Source organism: Amblyomma americanum, chromosome 11 (assembly GCF_052857255.1).
Source record: "Amblyomma americanum isolate KBUSLIRL-KWMA chromosome 11, ASM5285725v1, whole genome shotgun sequence".
Classification (NCBI taxonomy): domain Eukaryota; kingdom Metazoa; phylum Arthropoda; class Arachnida; order Ixodida; family Ixodidae; genus Amblyomma; species Amblyomma americanum.
Window position 1 is genome coordinate 29,536,830 of NC_135507.1, and position 15,743 is coordinate 29,552,572.

At 45.8% G+C, this 15,743-nt stretch overlaps 1 protein-coding gene across 1 annotated transcript in view; it reads left to right on the top strand.

Annotated features, from left to right (window-relative positions):
* Positions 1-15,743, top strand: part of LOC144110160 (uncharacterized) — a 113,329-nt gene that overhangs the window by 71,434 nt on the left and 26,152 nt on the right. Inside the window, exons 10-13 of the mRNA XM_077643001.1 lie at positions 1,790-1,923; positions 4,099-4,241; positions 8,344-8,425; positions 10,689-10,842. Of these exons, the coding sequence (XP_077499127.1) occupies positions 1,790-1,923; positions 4,099-4,241; positions 8,344-8,425; positions 10,689-10,842 (513 nt within the window). The remainder of the gene's footprint in view (positions 1-1,789; positions 1,924-4,098; positions 4,242-8,343; positions 8,426-10,688; positions 10,843-15,743) is intronic.

Genomic DNA, 15,743 nt, shown 5'->3' on the forward strand with positions numbered 1-15,743 from the left:
AAGCAGGGGGTGGCGTTGGCGAGCGCGTGGGTGGAAAGGTGCGGCCAGAAGGCGAAAAGACGAGGGGGTGGGTAGGGGGAGTGTGCCATAAGTTCTTCGCTGTTTTCTCACGCGCCCGGGAGTGTTGTGACGTGAGCTGCTTGGTATTCAAACGAAGACGGATCTTTCCTGGGTCCGCCGCCCCTGGTCCCTCGGCACAGAATTCATTCTCGTTTTCTGTGGCAACGCACTGACCTTTATCCACTTATTTTCTGTTTTTTTTTTCTTTTTAATGCCATGTTTTTTCGGTTGTACAAGGCTGTCCGGGACCTGCCCGCAGCGCTGATGAGGAGAAGGAACTCACAAAGTACTGTAGACGAAAAAAAAAAGGTCAGAACTTTCCCGACGAACGAAGAAGGTCCAGGGCTGGTCCAAACATTGACGGACGAGAGCTTTCCTGCTGTCGGCCGGACTCGCGGGTTATTTTCGGTTTTTTTTTCTCCTCGGGCGAAATAAAATCTCCCGATGCTTGTTTTTATTTTTTATTTTTTGTTCTCCTAATACTACGTAAAACTATGCCCCGAGTGTCCCGAAAAAAAATGAGCGATGGCGGCGATTTTCCGTTTCCAGAAGGTTCGGTGAAACAAAATTTTTCGAGAAACTCCCGGGAAAGTCGGGATGTCCAAATGATGAACGGCGATGAATTCGACGTTATGACTTTCGTCACGTGCCAATGTTTTTGACGAAAGCTACATACCCTGTTTTAGAGTCATAGTTCTCGCTCAAAATCGCATTACTGATCGAATTTCGGCATTAGTGTGCTGACGTATTCGGTTTCTTAGCAACCAATTTTAATTCCTAAGCCTTCACCCCTTTCGTTTAATGTTGGTTTTAACTACTGTTAAGCTCAAAGGATTTGCATAGATTTAATAAACAGTTCTCCTGTCTACCCACCTGGCAAATATTTCAGAATAATGTACAATATTTTGATTGCACTGAGCCAGTTAAAAATAATAAAGAATTTCCATGGCTGCGAAATACTTTGAACACAGCAAGCGAGAATAATGATAATAATAATTGGTTTTGGGGAAAGGAAATGGCGCATTATCTGTCCCGTATATCGTTGGACACCTGAACCGCGCCCATGACGGAAGGTATAAAGGAGGGAGTGAAAGAAGAAAGGAAGAAAGAGGCGCCGTAGTGGAGGGCTCCGGAATAATTTCGACCACCCGGGGATCTTTAACGTGCACTGACATCGCACAGCAGACGGGCGCCTTAGCGTTTTTCCTCCATAAAAACGCAGCCGCCGCGGTCGGGTTCGAACCCGGGAACTCCGGATCAGTAGCCGAGCGCCCTAACCACTGAGCCACCGCGGCGGGTACAGCAAGCGAGAACAAGCTGCAAAACCTGCTTCATAATCGTTGCTGCTCTATGCGATTGTGCCCCTGAAGGAATGGTTGCTGAGACTGCCCTAGAATCGCACTGCACCGGCTTCATGCAACCCGACCGCGGCGGCTGCGTTTTTATGGGGGAAAACGCTATGGCGCCCGTGTTCTGTGCGATGTCAGTGCACGTTAAAGATCCCCAGGTGGTCGAAATTATTCCGGAGCCCTCCACTACGGCACCTCTTCTTCCTTTCTTCTTTCACTCCCTCCTTTATCTCTTCCCTTACGGCGTGGTTCGGGTGTCCAATTATATATGAGACAGATACTGCGCCATTTCCTTTCCCCAAAAAGCCAATTAATATTATTATTATTATTTCATGCGATAAACACAATATGGTCACCATGTCTAACATGTCTCCTCGCAGGCGGAGGGCCACTTCGCCAACGTCCTGGTCATCCAGAGCAACGACCAAGTTGTGACGGCGATGGACAAAGCCATAGGCGTCTCGTGCACGTTCGATGTGGGCAACAAAACCGAGTTTGCCACAGCGAAGGTCTCGTAAGTGTCTGCGTTGGATCCTTCACACTTTCATTCTTTCATCGCATTCACGCAGTTTTTAAAATATGCGTCGCTAGACATCTGTAAAGACAAAAAATATGCGACGCCAGAGTTGAGGCGTGTAGTGTCGGCTGGGGAAACCATCAGAACGGTACGCATATGTTCATTTGAATCACTCAGATTACAACTAGGATCCGTATAGTCGGATGCAACTCAAGAACGAAGCGGCTTTTCCCCGTCAGAGGACCCGCTTCCAGCAAATGGCGTCGGCAGATTCTTACAACGCTGCTAGTATGACAATGCACTGAGTGGCAGATGAAAGGGAATAGTCCTCTCCCTGCATTGTCACGCTAGCCGGGTCATGAGAATCGGCCGACGCCATTGGCTGGAAGGGGGTCCTTTGAAGGAAAAAAGCCGCTGCGTTCTTGAGTTGCATCCGACTATAGTAGCATTTTTTTTTCCTTTGACTATAGATCCCTGTGTCCTTATAAGGGAAAATAATGCTCTGTTCGTTATCACTATGCAGCCTCCATGTTGTGTTTGGCCTGTATCACAACTGATCATGCCGATCTGTACATAGTGGAAATGTTGCGAAGAGAGATATTTGTTTTGTTTATTTTCATTAGCTACTAGTTTTTTCTGAAGTTGTTCTAGACCAGCAGCCAGTTTGTGATGGCTCTTCGGAGTCTAAGTACGTCTAGAATTCTTTTGCTGTTTTAGCATTAAAAACCTCATAGGGAAACAAATCTGTCGTCAGCCATTAAATTATCCCATTGGCTGAAGGCCAGTGACGTCACTTTCAATACAAACGTCAGAAGTTTATAATGCTATCGCATTACCGATGCATAAGGTAATTCGATCTCCCTGTCTATTTCTATCGCTCTTATTCAAATTTGAAACTGCTGTTGTTAAAGCCGCATGTATTGTTTTATAAGTTGGAAATTTAGGGGCTTAACGTCGCGAAGAGACACATAGGCTCGAAGAAATGCCTTAGTGGAGGCCTCCGGATTAATTTAGACCGCCTCGGCCTTTTTAACTCGCGCATACATTGCACAGCGCAAGTGCTTTCTTGTATTTTGCCCCCTTAAATTTGGTTCTCGCTAAGCGGATTGAACCCGCGATCTTGGAATCAGCAGCCGAACACCAAGGCCACTGAGCCACTGCGGCGGGTTTCATCTGTTCTCTAGTTACCGCTTGTTAGCTCTTACATGCGCGACATCATCCAAGTAGCGAGGCTTAACTTTGTGATTTATCTGCATACTTTGGCCTCGCTTCCGTTTTTTTTTTTGGAAGGGGGGGGGGGGAGGCTCGTTTACCGATTTCTTCCAACACTGCATTCTCCGTGCTACACAAACGTAATGAACAGGAGCCACTTCGTCTGAGATACGGATGTGGGAAATTTGAGGCGTTAGCATTAGAACACTGATTATCGCAAAAAGCGTCTCGCGATGGCATGTGAAGCTTCGGTGCAGAGGAAGCAAAATGGAAAGTGAAATCCCCGCGGTCGCCAATCAAAGACGAGGGTTGGGGAGAGTAACGACGAGCTACGGCGTGGCACACTGTAATTGCTGGATTCGATTAGGCGAGTGGAGAGGGGATAGTGTGTGTCACTCTGTGATTGGTGGACCTGGCATCTGGGGAGCACTAATGCTATCGCATACCATACCGCACCAGATCACAATGATCGTCTGTGGCTTTTTGTTTTCCCGGACTCCTGGTGTTCCCTCTGCCGTTCCTGGAGTGTGCCGCGGTCTCTCGGCGGGTATGACGTTTTGCTGCCAGGACCGAGGTGGCGGGTTCGATTGCCTGTCGCGGCGGCCGCATTTCGGTGCAGGCTGAGTTGAAAAGCACAAGTACACGAGCACATACCAGGAGAAAGCACAAGTGGGCGCCTATTAAAAGGACAAGTTCAACTTAATCCGGAGTTTTCCACAAAGTTATGTCTCATAACTCAGAGTTCTACTTCCACGCCATAAAGTCGACAAATCAGAATTATATTCTATTCAGAATAGAATTATTGATAATTTAACCGTTGTTTTCTGCAGACGTTTACAGATCTGGCATTGTACGTTTAGCGACATTTACTGACTGAATTATGTGCGATTGTTTGGGTCATTTGTCTTACATATTGTGTTAACGCTGTCGACCCTCCTTACGCTTGCTTTCTTGGCCCAGGGACCCGAGGCAGACCGACCACAGCCGAGGAAAGCCGCCCCTGCCCGAACTGTCTCTACACATCCTCGACATGCGGGGCAACGAACGGGAGTCGGTGTCCCTGGGCGAGCTGGTGCGCGTCCAGGTTCGCATGTCGGAAGAAGGTAAGCACACAGCCGCTCGCCTAAAAAACCGCGTCTTTCGCTGACACTTACGAATCCGGCGCTTGCTCGTGGTTTTAGTTCTGTAGTAGAATGTAGATGGTACTATTTGGCAGTGTAAAAATTTGAGGAAATACGGTGGTTAATACCACTTTTACCCTTTCTTGGTCCAGTCAGAAAAAAAAACATAAATCAAAGAGAGAGAGAGAGAGCCCAGACCAGCAACACTTTACCGGGCTTAAAGCCAATACAAAAAAAATGAAAAGGAGTTAAACGCTCGAAAAAATACTTAATTTAAAAAGAAAAGCGTAAAAGTAAATACAACAAACAAAAAGCGGGAAAAACTAAAGCCACAGAAGTGTCAGAGGCACAGGCAGAAAGTCAGAGTAACCCTGTCGCACGGGCATTTCGAAGGTCCTCGAACCGATAGTCAGTCGACTTAAAGGCCATTGAGAGCTACAGCACGGGCAGTTTCAATGGTCATCGAGTCAATACTCTATGGAGTCAACTGAGGAGCGCGGAACTCTGTCAAGATTTCGAGGGCCTCCGAGCGCTGCCAATGGTTGCTAGCGTTTCTTCGAGCGGTGCCAGTGTGCACTTTCGTCCGCAATATGATTACGGTACAAAAGCTTGAACACACTTTATTCTCCCAAGCTTTATTGCAAGCAGTTTGTACAATAATTTAAATACTGTGTCGGTCTGGTTTAAAGCGCATTAATTATATACTCTCGACCGCAGAGGACAGAAACACCAGCAGTATCAATGTTGCCAGAGCTTTGCAAAGCTGGGACAGCAAATCGTACAAAAGTCAATGTCTTTCAAGACAATGCAGCTGGCGTTTAATAACAACTAAAAACCTCACATGACTCCAAATAAGTGGATTTCGGCACTTAGTATAGATTTATAAAATATTTTTGTCATTCGTGCGAAATCGAAACAAGCGATCGTGGCGCCACACAAGCTTGGCGTGAGACACGGAAACCATTCCAACGGCCATTGAGATTTGCCGCGGAGCAGTGACAGAACTCCTTCGATTTCAATGGCGATTGAGAATTTCGAAGGCCCTCGACTCGATGCCCATTGAAACTGGCCGTGTGACAGGGCTATAACAGGAACGAGTTTTGTGCAGAATGGTCACACATTATCCAGACTGACGAACCACCTCTTGAGCAGTGTTTCATAAATTCCAGATCGTAGTCAGGTTATTATACCCGCCGCGGTGGCTCAGTGGTTAGGGCGCTCGGCTACTGATGCGGAGTTCTCGGTTTCAAACTCTACCGCGGCGACTGAATTTTTATGGAGGCAAAACGCTAAGGCGCCCGTGTGCTGTGCGATGTCAGTGCGCGTTAAAGATCCCCAGGTAGTCGAAATTATTCCGGAGCCCTCCACTACGGCACCTCTTTCTTCCTTTCTTCTCTCGCTCCCTCCTTTATCCCTTCCTATACGGCGCGGTTCAGGTGTCCAACGATATATGAGACAGATACTGCGCCATTTCCTTTCCCCAAAAACCAATTATTATTATTATTATTATTAGCCAGGTTATTTGCTTTGTTGTTTGATATTGGAGGGCAACTACTTGTTGTCGAATAAGGTATGCCTAACACGTATGTATAAATGTGACCAACATATTTCTTGAGTCGTTTCCAGAGGAATAGAAACAATCAAAAAAACTTATATTCAAAGCACGAAAAGGAATTGCCTCCTTTAACAAATTTACTACTTATAAGTGATTTTAAGATAGTTTTGTAAATAAGATTTTAAAGCATTGCTCCAGCCTCCGTGTAGTCTACCAATGTAATTGCTTTTCGTATTAATTCTTTTAATAAAGTACGCAGTCGTGTTAAGGGACTTTGCCAGCGAGAATTTTTAAAACCTCTGTTTGTGCCTTCTAAACGTCATGTATAGCTTTTCAATAATAAAAAAATAAGCATCTTTGCAAAATTCATAGCGTGCAGCATGAGTACCCAGAAGCGGCGGCGCTTTCTTTCTATGCGTGATTCGAGCTAAAAACGTCTGTGTCCGGGGGCGTGAAACACATTTTCTATTCACCTAAATATTTTACTTGTGTAAAATAGCATTGTTTCTTTACATCGCGCATAAACATGCTTGGTTTGCTTCGTTTTTGCTTGTGGAAAAAAAAAACAAGGCATGTCTGGCTCTGGAACTGTTTATTGTGACAACCCATGCCATTGGATTTTATATGGCAGTCTTACCTGCCCGGTGCAGGCGCAGGACAAACTTTAAAAGGAAGATTTTGCTGCCCACCGGAAAGCTATACCATTGACATCAATATGTTGATTACAATATCTTACAATACTGCACAATTTCTGTAACAATTAAGATTGATGTCAAAGAAAACTGGACTAGAACTCTTAAAAGTTATTCGTGTAGGGCATAAGCGCCATCTGGACTCAGGTTAATTAGTATACTTTGCAGGAGTAGATGTCGCTGAACTGGTCATTTTAACTTTGTAAAGTAACAAGTTTCACTTTTTAAGTAGTGCTTTTAAGAGCGGTCCGAAAAACGAATTCGAGCGCTTTGCGGACTAAGAATTTCGTACTTCGAGCTGCTGTTTCTGATTTATGGCATGAAACGATTTTCCTGGTGGCGGAAAAAGCTTAGGCTGAACTAAAAAACGCTTATATCGGGCCCGTTGTTTTCCTTCTTTTCATTAACTTTATGCTAATATTTTCTAATAAAAGTTCAACAGCCAACACTGTATGCGACTATTTTACACTAGTTCGTTAGAACTTATTGCTCGATACCTGCTTTCAAGCTTCCGTACGTCTCTAGGTACGCTCTAAAACTTGCTATAATTTTTTTTTCATTTTCCTCATTCAAGTCTAATTTTCTCGGGCAAAAATTTTGAAAATTGGAAAATTATAAGACACTCTCATGGAAATATTGAGAGTAACGGTCCATTATTCAGATATAATAATATTAATAATTGGTTTTGGGGGAAAGGAAATGGCGCAGTATCTGTCTCATATATCGTTGGACACCTGAACCGCGCCGTAAGGGAAGGGTGAAGGAGGGAGTGAAAGAAGAAAGGAAGAGAGAGGTGCCGTAGTGGAGGGCTCCGGAATAATTTCGACCACCTGGGGATCTTTAACGTGCACTGACATCGCACAGCACACGGGCGCCTTAGCGTTTTTCCTCCATAAAAACGCAGCCGCCGCGGTCGGGTTCGAACCCGGGAACTCCGGATCAGCAGCCGAGCGCCCTAACCACTGAGCCACCGCGGCGGGTCAGATATGGGGAAAAATCTTTCTTTTAAAGTATTTCCAACGATCGCATCGAACAGTTAGGACCGCCATAGAAAACCATTGGGGAACGCTTTTAACGATAGCAAAAATGTGAATAGAAAAAAAAATACAATACTGCCGTCGGGTTATTTGGGGCTATATTGATTATTATAGTAAAACGTTACATTATATGAAAAAAACTGCTTTCATAAACGGTTTCCTGCTCAAAAATTGCTTTCCCTAGAATTTCTGGGTATGGAATTACTTTCAGCTCCTTATTCCTGTTTCGCACGTGCGAACAATCGTCCGCATTCTTCATTAATTCACGATGGTCCGCTTTCTAGGCTGGACGCTCTCTTGTTTTAGTTTTGGTTCGCTAGAAGCGGAGTGAACTGAAGCGCTTGTTTGAAAAATGACATTTTTTTTCCAGAAGCCCAAAACTGAGATAAATTTTGCTTGCTTCAATACGCGTCTCGCGACTACACTTGGCTTTTTTCGCGCCCGGCACTGCTCAAACAATTTGCGTAATGTATCTTGCATACGTACTCCAAAGCGAATGGTCGACAACACTGACTCTGTTTCTGGAAAAGAAGCAGCAGCCGATGATATATAGCAGTGAGGGATAAAAAACCATTTGTCTGAGTTATCCGGTGCATTGTGCGCCATAGAGTGCCCAGCCAAACGTCCGAACGCAAGCGCACGCTCTGGAGAGTACCGAAAAGAACACTAAACGCACTCATGTGCGACTGAGACGCCGCCGCTCGCCCAACAAAACGCGAGCTTAGTGTTTTCTTAAAACATTAGACATGACTAGAAACACGGCATGCAATGCGATCGCTGCTGTATTCTTCTTGCCGCAGACACTTACGGCATCTTCATCAAGAACCTGATCGCCCGGGACGGAACTGGGTCCACAAACCTCACGCTGATTGACAAAACAGGGTGAGTTCCCTACAGGCTTCCTGTCATGCATGCGCTTTTAAAAACTTTTTAACACGATAGCTTTAAAGGCCTCGTTGTCCAGAAGATCCGGTGTTGGCGTTGTGAGTGAAAAATCTCGGGCATGACTCTGGCAGGTGGTCTCCAGGGAGCAACCTAGGATGCAGGTGGGCCACCTAGCTAGGTCACGTGACCTGGCGGTGTCATCACAACCTGCCCAGCGGATATTGAGCAACCTGCCCACCGTGGCAGGTGGCAATTTGAATTAATAATTGGTTGAATTAATAACTGCTCCGACCTAACGAGCCAAAAGGCCCTAGTTGTCCGAGCCCGAGCAGCCCTGGAGGCCAATGGGCTCCTGTAACGAGGAGCCCACCTATTGTTTGTAAGGAAGGGTCCCTTCAGGGCCCTCTCATACTTCCTCCATATATATTCCCAATAAAGGTTTCTCTCTCTCTCTCTCGGCCGCACGAGGCCCACCGCTGGGAGCACCTGCCACCGCAGGGCAGTGGCGCATCGCTTAACCGCTGCAGCACTGCTCCTGGAGGCCTGTATGAGGACTCCCAGGGATCTATGACTGTAAAATAGAGAATGACACCTTCTGCATACCCAGTGGGCACTGAAACTCCCTTGGAGGTAATCGGGACAATTGGGACGTCCATTGCAGTTTCGGTGCGCATTGGGTATATATGGGGATCAACCCGTTACACTATAAAGTCATACCTTTTAGGCGGAGCTTAAGTGTCCTCTTCAATTGTTTTTTAATCTAGTGATTACACATTACAAATTTTGTGTAGTTAACGAGCTATCCGCTTATGCTGCTCGATTCAGCAAACGACGGTTTCTGCTTCATTCTGCGTCGCTGTGAAGCGCGGAGCGGTGATATACGTATTTGCATATAAAAGCAGGGCGGGGGAGGTATAGTGACGTAACAGAGCTTCCATTTCATTGGCTCACTGCGCCCGGGGCCATCGAAGTTATCAAAACTGTCACTAAATAATGTGTGCCGCCGCATCCTAGACTCCTCTCCATCTTTGTCTTGGAACCTGGAATTCTCGCTTGCATGGTGGGTAAGCTGATATGCCGTGAGCTCCCGTCCGGCTAGGTTGTTTTGCGTCTTCGATGCGACCCGCGGTAGGTGCGGCTTTCATACGCGTTTTTTTTTTTTGTTGCTAAAGGTGCATGATCAGTAGTTCACATGGTAAACATGATACCTGATACATGCTGTTATACATATAAATGGAGGATAAACTCAATACGTGGAGTAGCTATAAACTCCCCTGCATGCAGAGCACTGTATTCAACGTGAATCTGTTTGATTGCGGCTCTGCCGGCTGTTGATATAAATTTGAAGTGAAGACTAGCCTTAAATATTCTGCGCTGATGAAGCACATCACATGCACGATTGTCAGGGGCAAGCAAATGCGCGGAGCTGACTTGACAGAAACATCCAAATCTTGTCACGGGTCTTTGAGACACTCAGGAATTGAGACATTCGAGACACACAGGAAATGAGACAAGGTCGTTGAGACACTCAGACACAGGTGTAACAGAAACAAGAACCAGGCGAAGCGGTCACTATGCAGCCCACGAGCGATTCCCATGGATCATCTTACTCTGTGCCGTCGATTCGCACCGAGCATGAAGCAGGAAGTCGACAGAGCACAAATGACTCATATGACACTGCTCCCCTCCCGAAAGACCCTAAAGGACCGAAACGTGTGTTGAGTGCAAAGAGTTAGAAGACGTACCGATACCAGGTGACTGGGTTGTGAGGCAGAGTTGAAATAAACTTTTTTTTGTACCGATAGCTACGTTATGCTAGCAGTTCGAGCTTTCAGCGTTGCCGCCCTTGAGCTCCGTGGCTGCGCCGCCACGCTGTCACGTGGTTGGTCACGTGGTGCGGAGCAGGTGCGCGGCGCGCCGGCGAAACCGATTGGGGGTCTAACCCCCAATAAGGTTTAACCAGAGCTAAACCACAGCCAAATTTTTTTGTTTTTGTTTTCGAGAACACACGTCCCGTAAACTTTCGCTGCCCATAAGACAATAACCAAAGGTGTTGCGCCGGAATAGTTGGTCAGGAACGTACCCCATTCACTAAATGTCCTGACCAGTGGTCATGTGTCGTTGAGCCGACATTGTAAGCAGTCAAATCGCTGCACAAGCGCCCGGTCCGGCAGAGCAAAGGTGACAATTGGGCCTGAAGTCGTGGGAACTTAAAAGCACGGGGCACTGGTGTTACAAAACACTTTGTCTGTCGACGCAGGTGTCCGGTGGAGGCGAAGATGATGCGTGAGATCCGCACCATCGACTCGCACAGCAAGTCCCTGGAAAGCTACCTGGAGGCGTTCGCATTCACCGGCAGCAGCACGCTGGAGCTCGAGGCCGAGGTCGTCACCTGTCTCGAGCGATGCAAGCCGGTGAGATGGAGATCCTCGGTTGGTGCCGACAACTCTACAGAAAACAATTCGCCGCTTGTTCTGAACACCGCATGATTTCAGCAAGTTCTTAAACTCGGACAGTATTTCGCGCTGAAATATCCGGAAAAAAATTTTAACCTGTAGAAATAATCGTTTCTCACAGTTTTATGAAGACATCGTTTCATCCGAGCTTCTTTCTCAGCGCGAAATCACGTATGAGCCCCCTTCCCCTCCCCCCGTCGTTTCTTTGTTTTGTTTTTTTTTAAGATGGAAACATTTTAACTACACAGCCTGAAACGTTCAGCATGTACCCAGAAAGTGGATTGGTTTATGATTTATGGAGTTTTAACGTCCCAAAGCGACTGAGGCTATGAGGGTCGCCGTAGTTAAGGGCTCCGGAAATTTCGACCACCTGGGGTTCTTTTACGTGCACTGACGTCGCACAGTACACAAGCCTTTAGAATTTCGCCTCCATCGAAATTCGACCGCGGCGGCCGGGATCGAGCCCGCGTCTTTCGGGCCGGCAGCCGAACGCCATAACCACTCAGCCACCGCGGCGGCCCAGAAAGTTGAGAACGTGTTAGACGCACACTAGCATAGGTTGCCTATGCCACAATGAACGCTGCAAACTTTATTACAAGCCGCCGCGGTGGCTGAGTGGTTATGGCGCTCGGCTGCTGGCCCGAAAGACGCGGGTTTGATCCCGGCCGCGGCGGTCGAATTTCGATGGAGGCGAAATTCTAGAGGCCCGTGTACTGTGCGATGTCAGTGCACGATAAAGAACCCCAGGTGGTCGAAATTCCCGGAGCCCTTCACTACGGCGTTTCTCATAGCCTGAGTCGCATTGGGTCGTTAAACCCCCGTAAACTAACTAACTAACTAAACTTTATTACATTTGAATACTTTCATATCGGCCCAGCCTCGCCGCAGGGTCAGTAAGCCTGAGAAGCCAACGAACAGCGTTGACTCTTAGCCAGCTGTCCGGATGACGTTCCTGTCTTGAGTTGGATCCCTTCGGATGAATTGAGCTCGCTTCCTGCGCTGTACTAGTGGCGTGTTTGTCTGATTTCTAGAAATCTTTCATTTCCGCTCATGTATACGAGGCGCCCTTTTATATATATACCGTGCCCCACACCAAGCAAAATGATCATCACTTTGAAAGAAGCAATTCACAATTTTATTTTTTTAGGGAGGGGGGAGGGGGGGTGTCTTTTTCTACGCGCTGCTTTTTTTCATGGTCTAATTTATTCCGTCTTTCCGGATGGTAGATGAAAAGGCGCTGACCTTTTCAAAGAATATCCGAGACTCCATTCGGAAGCAAACAATATTTTTTTATGTTCTTTCATTCACGCTTCTTTGATGACATAGCGTCTGGGAGATTCTTGAGATTTGTCCCCAAAACATCGTGTCGAGTAATGCCACAAACTAGAGAAGCGTGGTATGTACACCACCTATATGACAAGCTTGCCAACTCATTTGCATGCTTTTGCAGCCCGGCATGATACAACGAAATACCGAAATTTCCGGTATATAGTTCGTGGGCAATACGGGCTTAAAATTTGACGTTTTACACTTTGTGGATTATCGGTAAATGCTAACTACAGAGCATTCTTCATTTCAATATAACCGAATATGTCATGAAATTATGAGTGCGTATTCTATTACGATGTTTTGTGAATGGTGCGCTATATGTGCACGTAGTTTTTTTTTTTGTATGCGCGGGTTGCATTATCGTCTCCTGCTGGCTATGTACCTGTGGCGGAGAATTTATCGAGAAAAAAAAATCTCAACAAGAACTGAGCCACGCAGACTACACTCTGGGCTGTGGGCAGTGTATCGGAAATTACGGTAGTCGGAACAATAAGCTCTCCATGGGCGCAAAACATTTCAGCCTTTTAATGAGAGAAAAGTCTTTTAGAAATCGCTAAGTTCTCGAGCTGGTCACTAGCATTATATAAGTGCTCCCAAAACCGTACTTCTCGGCTAATCGATTTTTTTAGTAAATAGTTCCTGCACTTACATTTACAGTGAAAACGACTATGCACTGATAGGCTTTAAAAGGGTATGCAAAGCTTGCCGATTTTATCTATACAATCGCGCGACGAAATCTGCAAATTTAAGTACACTTTTATTCGCTGGAAGAAGAAATCTAATAAGAATACGATGCTTCTCACCACGGCTTGAAGCATACCCTTCAATTGGAAGCCTGTTTGCGGCCCTCAACGCGAAAAAAGCGCCAATAGCGGAATGACAGCCTCTATTCTTGTTAACACAATCGGCGAAAGTAGAGTAAAAGAAAGAAAACTCCTTCAAAACGAAAATAGCAGGCTGGTCAAAAAAAAGAAAAAAAGGTTTTGAAGGGCCGGATGGCAGAAAGGGATTGTCGTTGAGAAAAAGTGAATCACCACACAGTGCCCATTGAAGCGGCTTAATCGTTATAACGTAATTACCTAGCTCGAAGTAAAACACATCGGAAAGCTCGGCGGGCCTTTTTCGTAGGGACGTTAAATGAGGTGCAGTGACTGACCTCACGATCACAAAAAAAAAGGCAAGCGCTGAAGGGGAGCTGGAAAGGTGTTTAAGCGGAGAAAAAAAATTCCCATACTTTTGTGCGTTTTTTTAAAGGGCTGCGCCCGAGAGAAGCGAGTCTGAAAGGATCGAAGGTTGCGGGGTCGCAGCGCCTACAGCTTACAACATGTAAAGGTGTGAAAAATGGGGAAAAAAAAGAAACTAAAACCTCGAAGGACTCATTACGGTTGGTTGCTTCTGTGAAGAGGTGAAGCTTTAAGGAAGCTTGAAAAGGGGAAGGGGAACTCTGAATTGAAAGCAATCGTGTGACCTGGCGTTGATGAGCCTTGTAAGGAAGGAGCAAAGTATTGTAAAAAAATATGTGTACGAGGTTATAGATTGGCCCAGGAACTGGAAAATTGGTGGGACGCGTAGTGTAATGATCGGAGGTTAGGGACTCTGGCAGTCATTGCTTCCGGTCGTTCATCTCGAATAATCGCCTTTGATGATTTACGGTACAGAATGTGAAGAGTAACAATTGCGGCTTTCAATGTTGAACCTCTCTATTGCACTTTAGTTTTTCTCTATATTCCACGTGAGAGTCATTATGACAGTCTTGTGTTCGAAAAATTGCCAGAATTGGAAAGAAACAACCATTTATTTTTATTTTATGGGTGTCTAACGTCCCAAAGCGACTCAGGCTATGAGAGACGCTGTAGTGAAGGGCTCCGGAAATCTCGACCGCCTGTGTTTCCTTAACGTGCGCTGACATCGCACAGTACACGGGCCTCTAGAATTTCGTCTCCATCGAAATTCGACCGCTGCGGCCGGGTTCGAACCTGCGTCTTTCGAGCCAGCAGCCGAGCGCCATAACCACTCAGCCACCGCGGCGGCGGAAACAAGCATTTCTTTACTGAAATAGTGGGGGTAGTCGAACTAGCTCGTATCTTGCAATGAGTCAACGGCAGTTCCCTTTTTTGTATTTTATAATTTACAGCTCCCTTCGGTGCCGTCAGCAAGCAATTTCGGTTGTAGGCTTGGATGTATCAAAGTCTGGCTCGACTAATGGCTGAGAGGCAACAATTTGGCTCGCGAAAAAAAATAACACGAAATAGAGTCATTGATGTACATTTAACTCAAAACGCTCAAACAAAATGAAATGTAGGAAGAAGACGATATGCAAGGAGCAGTCCTTGGCGTTGGTTCGGAAATTTCGCAGATTGCGCAAAGCAACCTGCGCTCTGACTCAGCGGTAGTGAGGCAGTGCTGCTGTACTTGAGGTCCTGAGTTCGATTCCTGGTTGTAGCTGCCTCAGTTCGACGTAAGTGAAGCGTAAAAGCGTTCGTGAGCTGAAATTTCCTCTCATGGTAAAAGAATTGGGGTGGGGGGCAGGATTTGTTCACAGCCCGCCCGTACGACGTCCATTGTATGTTACGGGGAGAATTGCGCAGCTTTACTGCGTTGCAGTATGCTGTTTTTTTTTTTTGCTATTCTATAAAGGTTGCAACAAGTCTGATGAACAAAAGCAAAAACGCCGGAACAGAGATAAAATTGCAGGTTTTAGTTTCCCTCTTTCTTACGGTACAATTTCATCATGCTGTGAGCTACGCCTAGGGATAAACTGGGACCTTTATTAAAGAACTGAAAAAAAATACATTATTTTCTCTTCTTGACGTCGTTTAAATGAAAACAAATGATTCGTGCTTGAAAAAGTTTCCATTCCTGCAGCTCTGCACGTGGCAAAGATAAATCGCTTCGATTAAAGAAATCCTCTAAAGCTTTCCTTCGATAGAGACCCTCTCGGCAGAAACAACTTTTAGATAGGAGGATTTAGGGAAACGAGGAAGGAGTAATTGGGGCTGTTTTTGTTCTTCACTGCATCGAATCAATGGAGGGGGATAGCAGTTTCATTTGCTGAGTCAATAGACCGGCGTAATGAAAGATTGATAATCTTAGCTATGTCTTTTATAACTTTATTTTTCTCTCAGTATTTTTTTTTCATTTCACATGTAGTTCGTAGGCAATTGAGCTCTGTGGGCTGTGGGTAGTTTCCTGAGGCTCTCAGAGCTTTCATGTGTCTTTAAGCTGACGTTCTCAAGAAAAAAACTCATTTGTGGACTTCAATCTCGACGACGTTGTTACCCTGCAAAGCAGGCCTATTATTATCCCTATTTTCATCCCACAAAATCGATGTTAATTAAAGCTCCTCATATTTTTGGTATTATCCTGCGAGATATAAGTGCCAAGGTTCCTCTTCACTGCACATATATCATGGTGCTGCAGAAACCATAAAGTCGTAGTTTTTCATTGTGTAATCTATCATTTCCAAGTTTACATTTCTTTAATCTGGCAATGCGTCTTTATTGTCGCATTTTGGGTGGCAGTCTTCCAAA